The sequence below is a fragment of the Stegodyphus dumicola genome, chromosome 8 (genome assembly GCF_044657685.1).
Source record: "Stegodyphus dumicola isolate Sdum_Otavi_A_Nest chromosome 8, ASM4465768v1".
Lineage (NCBI taxonomy): Eukaryota > Metazoa > Arthropoda > Arachnida > Araneae > Eresidae > Stegodyphus > Stegodyphus dumicola.
The window spans coordinates 168,855,390-168,875,401 of record NC_140775.1 but is presented as its reverse complement, the minus strand read 5'-3'; the positions used below and the strand labels follow the sequence as shown (position 1 = coordinate 168,875,401).

Sequence of the window (20,012 nt, the reverse complement as noted above, 5' to 3'; positions counted from 1 at the left end):
GGATACAGTTTTGAATTGGTATTATTGTTTCCATCCGTAGAGAGGCAGAACGGTGCTGTTTTAATGCAATCAATAACTGAAGATTTATTTTTCAAACCCATTTCTTTAACAATTGCACCTGTTTTGGTCCTTGCACTTGAGTATTTCTTAGCGATTTCACAATCGGGAAACATTTTTCTAAATAAAGCTGCAGCGTGATCCGATGCATTCAGTGGCAGGGTGTGCTCCAGTAAAAAGGCAGAGAACAGACATTCTGCATTAATCACTTTTTGGTCTCTTGTTTCCGAAGAAAAATTTAATTTTTCGTTTTTTCAAAACAACTCATGTTGTCCTTGTGTTTTTGTGTACGCACATGTTTGAGAACATCTGCCGTTCCACCAAGCGAAATCGCAACGACAGATGGTACACCTCGCAAATTTATTACATTTCCTTGAAGAAATAATGGAAGGAAAGTCAACTGTGTACGATTTTTGAAACGTGCACGAGTATTTCACCTTTCTCGCAGACATATCAAAAGACGATAATTTTTAAAACTATTTCCTAAAGGCACGTGTACTCACACAACTCAGGACAAGATGAACGAAATAGCGAAAGAACATCCAAAGAACGGCCAACGGCCTTGAGCTTGCTTTGTGCTCATTGGCTAATATATGCCAGATGACACGCAGTGGAGCTCGAAGCCCATTGGACAACTGGAGAATGAAGTTTCTGGATACGTATGCTGTCAATCACAAAGCAGAAATTCTCATCTGATTCGTAAGGTTTCATTTTAGATATAATCTAGAGAAAATTCAGTTGCTTTCAGACGTCCAAAATCACTTTTTTTTTGTTCATATAACGAAGTATTAAGCCAAGTTCCATAAAAATCGTGAGAAATATTAAGAATGAGAAAAAGTCGGGAGAAATATATTGTAAATCGGGTTGGCGGGAGAGCGGTCGAAAATCGAGAGAGTTGGCAACTCTGTATATGACAGATGATACTAAAAATGAGATCAATAAAGAATAAACTTCTAATTAAAGTTATTGCTAAAGAAAAGAGGATATAAGTCCAAAACGTCTATATTGTACATTATGTCTAAGAGCATGTCCTTGGTTTTAAGAGTCTACCGTATCTAGATCTGTTTTCAGTTGCCAGAGCAGGATCACTGGTAGTTGAAACTTCTAGTGGATACAGTTTTTTGATTGGTCTTACCAAATATCCACTGCTTGTTTTTACCTGTACCTTTCTGGTAGCTCCATCTCTACTACTGAATATTTTTACAATTTTGCCCATTGGCCACATTACACGTTTTTTATTGTCTAGTTCTATGAGGACTACATCCCACACCTTTAGGTTTTGACATGAAACACTTGCCTTCTGCACCAGTTGAGCCAGATATTCCTTGCGGAAGCGACTTCTCAGTTCTTATCTCAACGTATTGCAGTAATTTACACGCACATTCAGTTTATGAAAATCGATGTAATCCAGATCTGATACCCCCACTTGTTTTATGTCTTGCAAAAACAGGGAAGGTGTCAGAGGTACGAGCTCTTCCGAATCATCATAGATGTACGTTAAAGGATGGTTGTTTAATGTGGATTCAACATCACACAGGACAGTCAGTAACTCCTCGAAATTCACCGACGACCTCCCTAGAATTCGCACGAAAAGAGTCTTGGTGGAACAAACTAAGCGTTCCCACCATCCCCCCACCATGCAGCCATAGGGGGATGAATTTCCATTTTATTGGAAAACACTCGCTTTCTGTGATTTTTCTCCAATCCAGGCATCTCGGAGCATTGTCTGCTCCGGTAAAATTGGTTCTGTTATCTGAATACACTGTCGCAGGACGGCTTCGTCTGGCAATAAACCGTCTCAGAGTCTGTAGAAATGTTTCGGTACTCAGAGAGGTGATAGGCTCCAGGTGAATTGCCCGGTATACGGCGCAGGTGAACAAGACGATCCAAGCTTTACTCTTTGGTCTCAGAAGTAAAGGTCCACAAAGATCGACTCCAGTTGTTTCAAAAACTGCCAAATCTCTTATTCTGTCAAGGGGTAACTGGATCGGAGGGGTAGATAAAGCCTTAGCGGTAAATCTCCTACATACTACACATCGACTTACTCAAGATCTTATATTACGTGTCGACGAAATGATCAGTATCACTCTCTTAACTTAGCAGCTAATATCTGCACTCCCGCATGACAGTTCTTTTCACGATACTCTCTTATGAGGCATTCAGTTAAATAATGCTTGGACAGAAGCAACAGGGGATAAAGGAAGCAGAATTCATCATCATGTTCAATGATTTTAGTTTTAACTCTGAGGACTCCATCGTTGTCTTTCACTACCAACAATCCATGGATGGAATCTCCTTTCTCTTGAAAGTGCTTCCTTTGCTCTAAACTCCACAAAAATGTTTCGGCGTTAGTTTTTTCTTCTACTGTTAAAGTATCCGAAGAATACGAGGGCTTCTTTAGGAGTTTATTAGTAAAGCGTAGAACCCAGCAGAATACTCGAACTATTTTAGAAAAACTCAAAAACCGTTTGTACCACTCAGAATCTTCTAATTTTATACTCAAATTGACAATCACTCCCTTCTTAATTTCTGCTGCAACAGAATTTTCGTTTGGAGTAAACTCAAAGTCTGGCCATTCTTTCGGAGAGCTTTTCAGAAATTCGGGGCCCTCCCACCAATTGCATTGCCGCAAATGTTCAGGCATACAGCCACGAGATGCCACATCTGCCGGATTCAATTTCCCAGGGATATGTCTCCAACATTCCTGCTTCGAGAGTTTCCGAATCTCCTTTACTCTATTATTCACAAATACTCCCCAGTTTTCCTTTCGTTGTATCCAGCTAAGAGCCACAGTAGCGTCTGTCCAGTAATATAGCGGGACATCGACTAAGCACAGGATTTCAACAGTATACCTTGCCAAGCGTGCACCTAGAATACAGGCTAGCAACTCCAAACCCGGAATAGTTATTTTCTTTAAGGGCGATACCCATGATTTTGCTATGACGAATTTCATGAAAACTTTGTCTTCTTCCTTACTTCGTAAGTAAATGACAGTTGCATAAGCAGCTTGACTGGCATCGCAAAAGACGTGTAGAGTCCATGAATCCTTAATTCCATGACCCATGTGACGAGGTAATTTAAGGCTGGAAAGACTAGGCAACCTTCATACCATCTCTCAAATCTTGTTTGAAGTTCATCCGGTAATGGTTTATCCCAGGTCGATTTTGTTGCCCAAGCCTCTTGAAGAATTAATTTCGCAGATAATATGACGGGCACAAAGAAACCTAGCGGTTCAAAAACAGCATGGATTAGAGAAAATAGTCTCCTTTTTGATAAGTCTCTTTTGATGATTTCTCTTTGGACGGATATTGTAAGGCTGTCATCTCGTCGGTCCCACTGCAAGCCTAGAACTGTGGAGACTGGATCACTATCTTCAGCTGCTAGCTCTTGATGACCATATTGATTAAAAGTCCACATTCGAAGATCCATTTTGGCTTCTGCCATAATAGTAATCGACTGGCTCATAAAAACCTTTAGCTCTTCGTTATCATCGACTGACGTAACACAATTATCAACAAAAAATGATTTGGCAAGTTTTTTCGCAACAGCTTTGAATTCAGGTGAAACATGGGACAAATGAAATGAAATCACAGCTGCCAATAAATAGGGGCTACTAGTTAACCCAAAAACAACCCTCTTGTGACGAAACACTTCAATTCTATTATTTACCCACCACAAAAACTTTAAGTAATTTTGATCCTCACGCTCTACCTCAATCTGTAAAAAGGCCCGCCTAATATCGGATGTTACACCAATTGCCCTTTCCCTAAACTGCATTAGAATGGCTGAGATTTCTTCTACAAGGTTTGGACCTTTTATCAAGCAATCATTTAGCGAAAGCGAACCAATGACTTGACACATCGAATACAGGCCTAATCTTGGTAGTGAGGCTACCTAATTTTATTACTGGATGGTGTGGTAAATAATGCCCTCCGTCATTCTTTACTGATTTTGGGACAATTTCTATGACATCTTCTGCTAGCCATTCGTTAAATACTGTACTATACTCATCAAATTTATTTAATTTTCTCGTAGTAGCAAAAAACCTCTTTTCTGCAATATGCCAGTTAGAGGGAATTTTAGAGCCCAAGGTAAACTCACGCAATATCTACCATCTCCGGTTCTGCGAAGGCCCCTAAGAAACTGCTCTTTCGCTGCTTGATCTTCTGCGACCCTGGAAATGCTTTGCGCATCATCTGCAATGCTGATAGTTTCTAACTTCCACATAAAGGAAGGTTCCATGTCTTGAATAAGAAGATTAGTTACTAACATAGATGGGGTACCCTCAAAACTTTGCATAATCGTTCCTTTTGATTCCCCGCACAGCGTCCATCCCAGTTTAGTATTTATGGCTGTCAAACCACCCTCAAGCTGAATTACTTCACCAGTAAGTATTTGCCCATAAATATCACTCCCTATGAGGATTTCTATTTCCGGGTGACCCTAACCGACATCTGAAATCCAAATTCTGTGTCTTTTTAATTCCTTCAATAACAGTCCTTTAGGTATACGTAGTATGCCTCCACAAATGGTATTTTGATCCAGAAAACTAAATTGGTACACTTTGTTTTTCCCAACCGGGCTCAGACCTATAGAATATCTCTTGTGAATTTTTGACTCAGTCCTTGTTCCGCCAAATAACGCGTGAGTTAAAGTCTCAGAGGAAGTGCTTTTCAAATTTAAAGCTTCAACTGTGGATTGTAAAATGTAAGATCGTTGGGATCCACAATCCAAGAGGCACCTGACCACCTTCTTTACATTACCTACAACTATTTCAACCATTAACGTCATAAGAGTGACTTCATTCATACATAAGGGAGAGGACATTGTACTTTGTACCATTACTGACTCGTTTCATTTTCCCTTATTGTAAGCATTGTTTTCATTGTTTATTGTAAGCATTGTTCTGTTACCTCCGGGCATAAAATTATAGGGTGAGATCGCCTACACAAATAGCATTGAATAAACTGTGGACACTTCTTCGCAAAACGCCCTGGTTTAAGACAGCGGAGGCAGCATTTTAATTCTCTTAATTTGTCTAATCTTTCCTTTAAGCTCATAGATCGAGCTGTAAAACATTCTTTGCTTTCGTGAGATTTTCCGCAAAAAAACACATTTTTGTTCTTTGACAGCAACTAGACTTGCTGCGCTACCGATTGGGTTTTTGGTCTTAACTTTTACATCTTTAGAATGTTCATTGCGCAAAGTAGAAGAAATTTCAAATCCAGACCTGGCTAGTTTAACTCTCTGCTCTCCTTCGACCTCTTTACGCAAAAATTCCGGGAGATTTGTGAGACGTGATCCTTCTTTATTGAACAAAACGCTTCTCTGTCATACTCGAAGCATCTCTGCAGACAGACAAGACTCGACCATGGGATATAACCAGGAAACATTAGTATCCAGTGCTAAGCCTGAAGACTCTAGAGATCTGAGATGGGATTCGATTTTGTCAAACAGTGACACTAACGGCAACCGATCCTTTCCTTGTAAGTGTACATTTTGGATAATTAATTTTAACAATTCCCTCACATATATCTCAGTTAAAATTTGCTTGTTTCCAAAACGCAGAAATGGCTTTCAGGTAATTTTCAGCCGTTAAAGGATAACTATCTAGAAACTCACTAGCCCGAGTTCCGGGTAACATTGATTGAGCTAAATAATGGAATTTGTCAACGTCATTAAGCTCCTTATCCTCATGGATCCTTTTAAATTGACCCCAAAATGTAAGGTAACTTAATAATTGTCCATCGAATTTTTTAATTTGAATTTTCGGCAACTTGTACCGTTTTTCATTAGAAGCACTTATGCTACTATCTGTGTTAGAACTCGTATTGACACTACGGTCAACCACATTATCTATATTCTCTTTCACCCGACAATTAAGCGTGATAAACTCATCTGAATATTCTTCGCAGCCTATGACCTCTGTTTCCAGATCATCTTCAGCGGCTTTTCCCTTAATCATTGAATCTAGTATTTCTGAATCGCAAGATTTCAGCTCAGCAATTATCATCTGCAACTTCAAAATTTTGTCTTTCAATACATCTCTATCCGCTTGAACATCTTTACAAAGTTCGGTTTTTAGAATCTTAGCCGTCCTAGTAAAGGCACTGCGTGCTATTGCACGCTTTTTCTTCAACATATCAACATCCATTTTATCTTTAAATGCAGACCCACTTAAAACTCAAAATCTGTAATGTTATCATCAATCCGATAAATCCTCAAAAACGTCTTTACTCAGCAATTCCAAAAATATAACTCAATATAATAAAAATGAATAACAATATGTCATAACATTCATAATACAGCAAAACAAAATTATTTTGAATATCACAGCAGAAGATTTAACGCATAACCTTTTCTACGTTTACACTGCAGACGATTTAACGCATAACATTCCGATTGAAAATTGAAACTAATTCGAATACAAATACGAAATTCAACATTGCAGACGATAAAAACGCATTACGTTTCCAAATAACACTTAAATTACTATTTACTTCTACAATAATATAATATAGCAAACACAATACTTTCTCAACTATATTAATATAATAATCCCAACACATTCGAATCAGGATTGCAATCCTGGCAAGCTCGCCATTTTGTTATGTCGTGGAGCAAAAACAATTTTACTTTATACCTGACTGCCACTGGCTCCGACGTAGCAATGTGGATACTCTACATCTAAAATTTTAAAACACCATTCCAGAATTTTAAATGTTTATTTAATAGAATTCTATTCGTATATTTGCAAGTTATACACTATAAACACAATAAACAAAATTTGAACTTATCTGCACCAGCGTGAATAAGCCTGGCATAATATTCTGAACTCGACACAACTTTAGCAGGAAAAATACCGCAAATTCAAACACAAGGTTTCATCCTTTCCAACGCAGCTAATTTTCTAAATATATTTTACTAATATCCGCAGCGGGACAGCGGATTCATTTCATTCACCCAAAACTCAAATGTTTTTACGCAATAGTATCGCAAAGGAAAACGTCGACTCAAAATCAAAATATTAAAATCTATAGAATATCATCCACTGTTGCCATTCCAGTACTGCCAAGTTTTTCTTCCTGCAGCTGTTGCCAGACTTATCCTCGCTGTATGATGAGAGGTACAACATTATTAAAGTTTTGGCACATCTCTTTGGAATTTAACAAGGAAACATACATTTCCCTCTAGATTTCTCCAACCTCCCCCTTTTTTATTCTGTCTTTATTGTACTTTTCATTTAATGAACAGATTTTCATTAGTCTATAATTTTTCCAGGTCTACATTGAAACCAGGCATGTAGCTTTTTTTACATACTTGTTCCAATTAGTACTGCTTTTTAATTCATATTTATGTCTGTTGCTTCATCTTATGGAAACTAGTTCTTGAGCTCAACAGTATATAAAGCACAGAGCAGTAAGAAAGGGAATCCTGAAACTACGAAACCAGTTATTGGCCCGATGATCTTTTTTTTAATCCCCCTGGAGGTTTTGGCATTACATCTCTGAATACTTTTGCTTCCATATAAGTAACATCATTTGGTAGCCACTTTTACATTTTCACTCAGTATGCAAAATTCTATGTTGTTGGAAGAAAACCACTGCTTCTTTCTCAGTTGATGGTGAGTTAAATATAGTTAACATTTTGGAAGAAAAATTAATAATGAATAATTTGAAAGGACAAATGATATTATGTATTTAATACTTATTTTCAAACTAATGAAAAATTAGAAGTTGTCTGATATTATGTGGTCAGAATAAATTTGTGAAAATCAAGACAAAAAAAAGTTACTTTTCCATTTGCTGGTGCAGGCGATAAAGTCGCCAAAAATTGTACAACCTATGCCAAACAGAATATCTTCACTGGTGACTTTTTACACCTCATTTTCAAAACAAATCACAGCCATTTCTTATCAGATTGATTGTTTCTTTCCATACTGGCATACAAATACATAGAATTTTTACCAAATAGTTCAATTTTATGCTCTAAGGCCATTCACGGTAAGTCAATTAAGATGCAATCACACTGCACATCCGAAGGCGAAAATATAGAAAAGGCAAAGTAAAGGGTTAAATTCATCAATTCTAATGAGAATGCACTAGCAAAGTAAAGCACTGCAGTTTTACATAATTTCTGAGTAAGTTATTCGTGTGAATTAAAATTATTCTTGCATTTTAACTTCTATTGCATATTAAGATTTAACTTGAAATGAATGTAGATAATTAGATTTTTGTAGCGTAGTTTATGCGAGATGAGATCTCTTGGGGTCATGTGATATGAACTGGTGAATCAGGATGCTGTACCATGAAAGCATAGAAAATTCTTAAAATGATGTCTTTTTACAAAATTATAAATGACATTAAAATGTTTAGCCTTCAAAATAAAAAATTCTTAGAATTTACATTTGTTAATATTTTTTATGTGTATGCTGTGTGTTGTCACCAATAAAATCTGCTTGAGATTTGCACTGGCAAAACGGAAAAGTACCAAAAAAAGAAATACTGTCCCCCCCCATTGATTTTAAGTTAAAAATGCTGAACATTTTAGAGGGAAAAAGTACTGAATCGATGATGTTATGTAGGCAATTGGCTAATGTGCATATTTTAATCCTGAAGTACCCTAATATCACTTATGTGTGCAAAGTTAAGTAACATATCTTATGTAGAGGTATTTTTAAAGTATTTGTCTTTAATTTGCAAGATGTGAGGAAATATGTTGAAGCAGCAGATTACATGTAATGTAAATACTGACTTCAAATAAAATTCTTAAAAAAAAAAAAAAAAAAAAAAAATCATATGCTGACTTAAGTATGTCCCCACTATATGCAACTTAGGAATTCTGGCCTAAAGGTGCTGGCATTGCTGTGGAAGTGTAAAAGTGCTGGCGTATTTTTGCTGAGGTAGTAGTTTGCACTTGATTTCTCATTATGACAATATTCACTTCACTTATCTATGATATCTGACTTAAAAGTATGTTTTGCAGATAACAATGGGTGATCGTAAAAGAAATAAGAGAGATCAGGGACCTCCTCCAAGGTGGTTACATTGTCCAAGAAAAGGATCTCTTATTGCTGGTATGTTCTACTTTCTTCATTTTCTCTCCTTTAGCTATTATCTATTGATCAGTTTTATCTTAATGCAGTTATTTCCCCTTCCTTAAATTTATATTTAAAATGAATTATTATATAAAATAAATATATAATAAGAGTTCATTTGTGTTCACATTCAAATTTCACTTTTGAGCACAGTTTAGGTGGATTGTAACTCTTCACTTAACCTAATTTCTTAGTTTAATTCTTTTTCCACCTGAAATTTATATGAAAACAGAACTATTTATACAGTCAAAAGTCGTTAATTCGGACACCCATAATTCGGAATGATCTGTAATCCGGACCTCAAAACTAAAAACTTTCTGCGCATGCGCCGCGTTGACACATGCGCAGAGGCATTTACGCGTGCGCGTAAGACCTTTTACGACTGCGCATATGAGTGTGCGCAAGTGCAGAATACGTTTTCGCGTGCGCATTTTATGTATAATAGACGTATAAGCTAAAATTACCTAATTATCTATTTCAGTTAATGTTGATGATTGCGTTGTTCCTTAATTTTCGAATTGCATCCAGCTTATTATTTTTTGCAGACTGTAAGAGCAATTTTATAAAAGTAAGCTTAAACTTTCGATTATATCAAATAGAATTTCCGATATATATTTGTTAATATGTAAAGGATCTAAAGCGAAAGTATGTTTTAAAATCCGAAATCTGTTTATCAATTTCACGCTGCTCGGCGGGGGGAACGCCGCGGCGGGTGGGTAATGAATTGGAAGTTGATTTGTCAGCACTATCCTTATCTTCAGCGCAGATGTTTTTATTTTATTTGGCTTATAATTCCTTACCAAATGTAGTATTTCATCTCGATATGCTCTGTCTTTGATATGATTTAAAACAAGTTCCTCCTCATTATAATTCGCTTCCCATAGCGAAGAAAAGTGACAGAGGTTATTGAAAACGAAAAAATTTCGATTGACAAATTAGTCGGTGTTCTTGACACAGCAATTATAGGACTTGAACGGTGGAACTTTGTAACTGAACAAGAAATTATGTCTGTTTAATAGAATTAAAGAGAAAGTATTATCGCATGAAACGAAGCAAAACTTAAACAACTTACATTGAAAGAAATGTTTAATAAAGTAAACAAATAAATATTAAGCTTTTTCTTTTTGCAAATTTTGATGCCCTTTAGATCATAATTGTTCTTTATTTCATAAATTACGGTTTCATATTTTTAATTTTAGAATTTCTGCATGCCATCTTACGAGATTTAAACTGATGATCTATAATCCGGAATCGCCGAAGTCCCGACGAGTCCGGATTAACGACTTTTGACTGTATTAAATAATAATGAGAAGACAATTTGTGTTCACCTCATATTCAAGTTTTACTTTTGAATACAAATAGGTTAACTCTTCATTTAACCTTCTCTCTTAGATACATAAGCTCTGGAAATGTGGCAAGACTTACATAGTAAAGTTGATACTAAAATTATTTATCAACAGCAGCTTAAAAAGTGAATAATAAAATAAGAGTACAAAATATGGTAAAGAAAATGAAATTACATTAAATACTGACTGAGAATAGTAGGTGAAGTGTTCATTGATGTCCAGATAACACATTGATGAAAGTATAGTCTCAATAGCAGCATAAAAAGTTATTTTCAATTTCTTTAGCTATATAGTTTTTTTATGGGTACTCTTCTGTTATGAAGACCAGATTCCAAAATGTTTATTTTAATGGCTGTATGTATGGATGGATAGATGTGTTCTTGTATGTGTTATTTTCAATTTCTTTAGAAATTTAAATTTTTATGTTGCTTTGTTCATAAATGTGTGCATATTATTTTAATATAAAACAATAAAACATGCTAGTAAATGCTGCCAGCTCAATATCAAAATCACAAATCTGCATTTTTCTGTGGTTCTCTTCAATATTAATATCTTTTGATAGATATTTTCAAAACTGCCAATTTTTATGCATTTTTGCAGATTATGGAGTCTTCCTATTTTTAATTTTTAGCTTTGTGCCAACAATAAATGAAATTTAATGAACTACTGAAGCTTAAATTGTGTGAATTGCATCCCCATTCCTTTTGATTATTAGTATTTTTTAGTCCAAAGGGGCATTGTCCCTGAAGGACTATTGTTTTCGTTTTGCCATTTTGCGTCAGAACCCTATAAACAGCATATCACTTTTTAAATCATTGCCGCCAAATACTAGCACCCTGTATTATATTTGAAGAAATTAAATAATTAAGAATCTGCATAAATGTATGTATGTTTCTCGCATTGTGATAAACAACAGTACTTAGAGCCATTCAATTTTCAATGACGTAATCCTACTGCGAATATGGGTAACATCTGAAAGCCCAAATTTGAAATTTGGAATTTCTTTTATTATCGATTTCATATTTTGTAAAACTTTAACGAATTTTTTATTAACAAACTCGACGATTTAAAATCGAGCAACGGCAACACTCTACGGGGGGAGGAGGGGAGAGGCTTTTTTTCTCCAGTGTGCGGAACTGTGTATCGGAAATTCTAAAGATGTGCTCATTTTAAATTTTTTTTGCGGTATTTCTGTTGAACTGAATTTTATGGTTTAAATGCAAAGAACATGATGTTTAATAAATAAACACACAAAATGTTAAAAAAAGGCCCCTTTGGACGTAATTTAAAATCTGAAACCTTTCAGATTTTTGTTTTTGTTTATTAAATTTTATTTGATCTGAATCTTGTGGTTGTCTTATGTTCAGCGGCGTGGGCCACTAGCTGATATCACATTGTTTCGTAATAGCTGCTGCCCACACCACTGGCTGACCCCACACATTGCTTTTCTGTAAAATTCGAGTATCGTTTAGTAGCTACTGTGTTTTTATGAAATAGTTGTGTTGAAAAGTTGATTGTTTAAGCACCAGGATTAGCAACATATGTGAAATTTTTAGGATGATTCAGCCAATAGTTAAAAAATGGAAATAAATGTAATCAGTTATTATTTGTATTTAATTTTGCTTTACATCAATAATTGGTACATTACGATGTTTAACCACACAGTAGTAGCTACGTTAATTTAACTTTCATTGTATTTTAAAGTACTTATGCTTAATAAAAGCTTATTTTCCCTACTAAGAATTTTCTGGATATAAAATGCAAGAAAATTATAAAATGAAATTAGCCAAAGAACATAATATTTAGAATATGTAATTAGTTAGTAATACATTTTACATCAAAATCATGTTATAAATGGTTCAGTAAGCTGATTCATATATTATAAAATGAATTTAAATCAATTTGACTCTTTTTAAAATGGCATATTGCACAACAACCTTCCCCAAAACTCCCAGTTTTATTATAAGAAACCCCTCTGGAAAGTAAAATGTGCATGGAAAAGATTTAATATGGTCTGGACATGTGTATTTAGCAATATTAACTGAGAATTAAGTTATACATTATAGATTTAGGTGATTAATTTTGGAAGCTAATTGTTATAGCTACTTTAATAAGAAAGTACCAAGAATTGTTATTTGGAAATCATAATTTAATTAAAATAATATATACAGTCAAATACCGAAAATCCGTCGACCTGAAATCCGCCAACTCCTGAAATCTGCGTTGCCTCTCAGAATATAAACATTCAGTTTATAGGTTCCGGAAACCGCAACATTGAGTATGAAATATTGAAAAAAAAAATACTTACTGAATAAATGACGTCATAATTACTGAATAACAAGTCAAAATGGAAATAACAAATTATTGACATAAAAAAGTTTAAAAAAATAAGATAAAATAAATAAGATAAGTTTCTTTTTCCTTCTAATCTGCATTGAGGTAAAAAAGCAGACTATTCACTCAACTCTTTGTTCAAGTTCACGATTCACGTTGTTGTATTTTCTGAGCTTTGTTATTTCATTTCACGAGATTGTTTAGTGCTGCCTTTTTTTTATCCGGATATTTTGTGGATAAATTAAGAATATTTTTAGTTTCAGCCCTTTTTCATACAATGACAGATAAGAAATGCACTCGTGATTTTACTGCTTGCAACGTTGAAAAACGTAAACATGTTGAATTGACGGTAATGCAAAAAGTGCAAATTCTGCAAAAGATGGAAGCAGGTGCTATGGCTCGATTCATAGCAGAATGGTATGGAATTGCGACCCGATTGTGTAAGATATACGGAAAAATAAAGAAAAGCTGTTGAAATTTTACAGCAACAGTGATTCTAACACCAGAATCCGAAACCAGAAATCTTTGCATGAGGCAAAATCGGCAAATCTCGATGCTGTGTGCATATAATACATTGAATAATATAATCAATTTATATATGTAATAATAATTTAATGCATATGATAACTTATTGCAATAATGTATATAATAATTTAATTAAATATATCTAATATGCCTTATTCATTTTGCACTTTTAGTCCGAATATTATGCTTTATCTTTTCTGTCCTGAAATCTGCAAAATCCTAAAATCCGCACAACTTCTGGTCCCAAGCTTCTCGGATTTCTGGAATTTTACTTTATTGGCATATATTATATCATGATCCCTCTTGCCCCAAAATCGGGCTTTTGATTTGCTGTCAACAATAGAGCAATAGTTGCTGATCGCACTATAAGACTGCATCAATATTTTCTCTGACTGGGCTGTCTAAAGCTAATAATTGTGGGTATACTTCCTTGTTAAAATGGCCACTGCACCTAGTCAACAAAACTGGAAAATTTAACAGTCCATTCTGTGAAGTGAAAATGTCAGATGTCAACAAAGGTTTATGCAGTGACTGCTTTAGCAAGGAAACACCTCAATTTTTTTTTTATATAAAATCAGTGATATTTAAATTGAAATATTATTTAGCACTTTTTTGGTGAAGATTGATGAGAGATTTGGCATTTTTCAGTTTTTATAATTTTCAGAATAAAGAGTTTGGTGAATCGTTTGTGTATGGATACTAGTTTTTACAAGTTTATGTATAAGTTTTGACTACAGTTGGAGAAATTTTTAATTTGTCATCATTTTATCTTTGAAGAGTTTTTTTTTTTTTCTTTAACAGCTGAGCACCTGTTAGTTAAACTTTCATTGGAAAATTTGTAATCCTGCCCAACAACTGGGCACTTGCTAGTTAATTTTTCGACCAAAAATTTGGATTCCAATGCCTCTTCTTGTGACACCAATTTCTTTCAGCTGAACAGTATTTTAAGTGGCCAATGCTGTAATTTATACACTTAGAAACGTATGTTCCTTCTCTGAGGTTGAGGGCCCACCAGCGGCCGAGCGGTAAAGTCGCTGAACACTGGTAGTTCGGTCCGAGGTTCGAATCCCGCGAACGGGCTGGCTGCATGGGCGTTTTCGTGGTTTTCCCCATGTGTAACGTGTATACGAGCCAGTTTCCCTTAGAAAGTCCTCCACGAAAGGCACCCCTCCTCTTAGGCAGATAGCCCTAGTGTGCTTCGCCATAATTAAATACACCACCACACCATCTCTGAGGTTGAACTCAAGGCCAAGGCTAAGGCAGATGCTACCCTACTGCCATGACATTTGTATACAATTAAATTATATACTGTTGTCAATAAAAATAATTTGTAAATACTGTGATATTATCTGCTGTACCTGGTTTTATTCCCTGCATTTTGTTTTGGTTTTCATATTTTGTTTTGGTTGCGTAGAAATTTATTTCATTCTGATGATGCGTAATAGTAATTTTTTATCATTTCACATGCACACTCATATCTGTAATATATGAACATAAATCAGTGGCCGTAGGTTTAAATGAAAGACAATATTCAATCACAGAATGCTGTTAAGTTTAAATATGAGTTTTAATGTAAATAAACTTCATCTTCTTAAGGCACACTTAAACTGTAACACCTGGTTAACTTGGAGTTGACCTTAACTGTATTCTGTGACTCTATATTTTCTTTCTTTTAAACCTATGGCCACTGATGTTCACTTCTTAGAGATATGTATGTGTGTGTGTGTGTGTGTGTGTGTGTAAATATATATATATTTACACACACACAGATTATAGGTATAGCAGATTTGATAAATAGGTATAGCAGATTTGATAAATGCAACTGTAAGACATGATAGAACATGGCAGAAGTAACAACTTTCATAATACATAGTGTGTTGAAATGTGAATAGGAAACTACTAAAATACTATTTTAGTCAATTATATAATAATTTTAGTCATACTAAAATTTAATATTCATTGAATATTTTCTTGTTAGATAAATTCATTCCTTTCAAAACTCCATTGGATGAAAGGTATGACTCCCAGGTTCCTGAAGAATGCACATTTACACCATCAATGTTTATTGCCTCCTTGTCTAGCAATAAGGTCAGAGATTATTATTGTTATTATTATTACTTTAACTCTTTATTTGTCATGCAATTGAAATATGGATTTATTTTTTGTTTTATGATATTTATATATTATGCAGTTAAAGCTTGGTTTGTGGATTGATTTAACGAATACGACTCGATTTTATAATAAGAATGAAATTGAAGATCATGGAATAAAGTATGTCAAACTCCAGTGTCGAGGGTATGTTATTTATCATTTAGGCTTGAAATTCTTTTCAAGTGTTTTTCATTTATTTTGAATTTTATGAAAGTTTTGTACCACTTTCTGCTTGTAGTACCTTAGTAATATTGTTAATGTTAATTAATCTTTTCTGACAAGTGATCATAATTTTTATTTTTTAGCAGCACAGTGTAATTATTCTGGAAAAACATCTGTATATATTGGTAATGGAAAATCATATATGTTGCAAATCTTTTCCTTACATTGCATATCTGTTTTAAGGCAGCAAATTTTAAAATTTTTTTTGTTAAAATTATTAGAAAATCTCATTTTATACATTTCTAAGGCAACTATGTGAATATTATGTAGAGTGAATGTAACAGGTCTTACTTTTTAGTGATTAGAATGACACTCTATTAACTGGTACTACTTTAAAGTGTTCAGTTTAAATTTTTTATATTAAAATGCCTTGTGTATGTGTGTGTGCGAGTGAGTGAGAGAAAAAAGAAAAGGAAACTACTAACTTTAATTTAGCAATAATCTTTTAATTTGGCTACAACCCTTTCCTGGAATCTAAAATACGTCATATGGAAGACTAATCTGCATATATCATCATATTTATCTTGCAATGTGGTAGACTCTTGTCAAATCACAATCGAAAATTTAAACAAAGAAGTCGACTAAGTACCCTTTGCTGAAATGCACACTCATTTTTCCTGCCTTCCTATTACAGTGCTAATGTATGTTGCTTACTTCTCCACTTAGTGATGCGATTCATTATATAAAAGTATGGAGAGTGTTTATCTTGCCCAAAATGGTGTATGTTTGAGAATATGTGTCCTAAAAAATTATTCGTCAAGAAATAAAATTATGTTATGAATCTACAGTTACTTTTGATCTCCAAATTTCATCCTTCTATAACAAAACCTATAACTATCTCAGGCATGACTAAAAATATATATATATATGTATAATAATGTTTTAAGATGTTTGACATTTATAACTAATAATAAATCTCAAAACATCCTTATTATATACATATACTGTACAAAGTCAGAGATCTGGACTCGTCGGGACTTCCACGATTTCGGATTTGGAATTTTTCCGGATATTAGATAATCAGTTTAAATCTAGTAAGATGGCATGTAGAAATTATAAAATTTAAAATATTAAATGGTAATTTCTGAAATAAATGCTTCAAAATTACAAAAAAGAGGTATCAAAAATTACAAAAAAAAAAAAAAAAAAAAAAAAAAGGCTTAATATTTATTTGTTTACTTATTAAACATTTCTTTCAATGTAAGTTGTTTAAATTGCTTCATTTTTTGTGCTAATTCTTTCTCTTTAATTCTGCAGACAGATATAATTTCTTTTTTAGTTACATTGCTGAAGTCCTGTAATTGCTGTGTCAAAAATTTCAACTAACTTGTCAATCGAATTTTTTTCATTTTCAGTAAACTCTGTCACTTTCTTCACTATCAGTGGTACTACTTTCTGGATATAGAACCATGCTAGAGTTTTTGCCATCCATTAATTGATTGATGATTGAGGACCATTGTAATCACAATGAAAAACTTCTTTCATATCATCTTCATTTATTACTGCTTCTCCACATTCCTTTGTAAAATTCTTTAATTAAAAAATTTCACCTTTGGATTGTGATATCCAAAAACCTTTAAAATTCGCGGCTGTGATCATAAAGTTTAGCTATCGTTCACTATACATATTTGGCTATGCATCATGAGATTGACGACTAAAGACAAGTTGCTCCATTAAATTTTATCTGGCTTCTATTGCGCTCTGAGACAATTAAGCCTTAATTGTATTAGTTTAGTTATTTATTATACTTGTGTCTATTTCATGCACATGCTGAAGGCTAAGTGCTGAATAAATAAGTTCCCAACTATACTTAAGCCTTATTGAGGGTTGGTGCTAGGTATCTTAACCACCTGATGCAGTCTCCTGTGAGTCCTAAATTCTGCTACCAAGTGCCTCCTTTTGTCTTCCTAAATTCTGCCGCCCGGTGTGGCTGTACAAGCCCTGGCACTGGTTCTGGGTTTATGTCAGGGGTTCTCAACTAGTGGTATGCAAGAGAAAAATAGGTAGTACGCGAAGAAACAAAGTATTTTTAACTATTAAATTTAAAAATTAAAACCCCAACATCCTGATTGAGTTTTCTCTCTAACAATCATAAATTTATGCGATCTGACCTTTGTTCAAGAGTGGTAGTGCTTTCTAGTGGTGGTACTACACGTTTTCAATTTTTGCTTAGATGGTACGCATTAGACAAAAGGTTGAGAACCACTGGTTTATGTGAATAACAAAACAACTATTCTTAATTCAAATAGCTCTAAATGTAATCATTTGGCCTATGAGTATCATTAAGAAAATCTATTTTTAGCATATGGAAAGAAATTTTTGTTAAAATTTTCCTCGTCAACATTTCTTGCACATTTAACTTAAATCTGTAATTATCGCCAAGATTAATATCAATGTAAAAGGTTACCATACTCTTTATTATTTGATTACTAACATAAAAAACTTTTTAGGCTTCGCTACATGAGTCATTACTCAAGTTGTCATGTGTTGATAAATATGGGTTGAGGAAGGCAAAATATATTAAATAATTATTCTCCATGTTGGCATCAGGGATGTAAAATATTAATAGGTGTAAAATAAACAATGTATCTATGTACGAGGGTTGGAACTTTAATAGTGGCAATACAGCTGAAAAAACGCTACGCAACAAAACCAAAGATTATTGCATATACCACACATAAACTACATACCTACCTTACCTCTCAGCAAAAAGACTCGTCCTGCCTACGTCACGCGCATGCGGAATGACACGAAGAATGAATCCTTGTATTAGCTCGCGATCTAGGTAAGTGTTGTCAGGATGTTTTCAAAACAAGAACAACGAAGTTGGATAAAAATTGAATGTGCCAGAGGTTGTATAGCACGACAGTGTCATCAAGGGCTTCAAGAGGCTTGCGGGGAATCTGCATTGCTGTACAGAACCGTAGCAAGATGCGTGAAAGCATTCAATGAAGGACGCCAAAACGTGGCAGACATGCTGTGGCCAGGTCGTCCGAGTGTCAGCGATGCAGACGTGCAAGCTGTTGGCGCACTAATGGACAGTGATCGCCACCAAACGATTTGTCAGCTGGCCGGACAAACAAGATTAGCACATACGACTGTGCTGCACATTCTGAAGGAATGCCTGTTCATGAGAAAAATTGCTTCACGATGGATTCCACATCAGTTGACGGAAATACAGAAATGGCTTACGATACGATGCTGCTCGAACCCACTTGGAGGGCTATGAGCGCGAAGGAGATGCTTTTTTACGCCGTATCATTATGCTGGATGAGACTTGGGCCCGATTGTACCAGCCAAAGCTGAAACGCCAATCAAACGAATGGCGTCATCTCGGGTCACCACGACGTTCGAAATTTCGTCAGAACCCCAGCAATGTGAAAGTTATGGTGATTCTTGTGTATGACTGTGATGGTGTCATCCTAATGCATACAATTCCCCCACAGCAGACCATCACTGCGCAGTATTACTGCTTATTTTTGGAGCACAATCTCCGACCAGCTTTGAGAAAAAAACAGCAACACTTTCTGCAGAACGCTTCTCTCATTTTGCATGACAAGGCTTGGCCGCATGCAGCGCAAGCTGTGACTGATTTGTTCAAGCGATGGGGCTGGGAAGTGCTTTACCATCAACCATACTCCCCAGATCTAAGCCCTTGTGACTATGACTTAATTCCTAAGATGAAGGAACCACTTCGTGGCACTCGCTTCCAAACTGTTCCTGAGGTTCTTGCGGCAGTAGACCAGTCCATTCAAACTATCAACAAAACAGGCGCTGCTACAGGTATTCTGCGACTTCCACATCGTTGGAAACGGGTTGTACACAGTGCTGGCGACTGACTATATTGAAGGACTGTAAAACATGGTGACATGAATCACTTTTGTATTCCTTGTAAATAAATAGTTGCCACTATTAAAATTCCAACCCTCGTAGAATGTTTCAGTTTGACATGTATACCAAGCAGATATAGATTGGAGCCAATTTCTTGATCATACAAATTTATGCAAAAATTATTGTTCCTTCAAGAATGAGGCATCCTATTTAGTGCCGAAGTGAAATTATGAATCCAGACTCACCACGTGTTTTATTATACTCTGGGAAGGGAATCAAATATAAATGCGTAAAGCATGCCAAAAAAAAAAAAAAAAATTAAAGTTGTTGGTGTCATTGAGGTCTGGATGTTGGATGTCCGGATCTCGAACTTTGCACTGGATTACACTTGAGACATAATATTTTATCATTATACAGTTTCTTTGCTTATGTAAAATAAAGTAATCCTT

The 20,012-nt window shown here is 34.9% G+C and overlaps 1 protein-coding gene across 3 annotated transcripts in view; it reads left to right on the top strand.

Moving 5' to 3' along the window:
• mRNA-cap (RNA guanylyltransferase and 5'-phosphatase mRNA capping enzyme) overlaps positions 1 to 20,012 on the top strand; it is a 91,992-nt gene that overhangs the window by 12,761 nt on the left and 59,219 nt on the right. For all 3 annotated transcript variants that reach the window (XM_035354944.2, XM_035354945.2, XM_035354946.2), the window contains 3 exons: positions 9,043 to 9,133; positions 15,338 to 15,447; positions 15,551 to 15,654. In XM_035354944.2, the coding sequence (XP_035210835.2) occupies positions 9,049 to 9,133; positions 15,338 to 15,447; positions 15,551 to 15,654 (299 nt within the window). In that variant the 5' untranslated portion in view covers positions 9,043 to 9,048. The remainder of the gene's footprint in view (positions 1 to 9,042; positions 9,134 to 15,337; positions 15,448 to 15,550; positions 15,655 to 20,012) is intronic.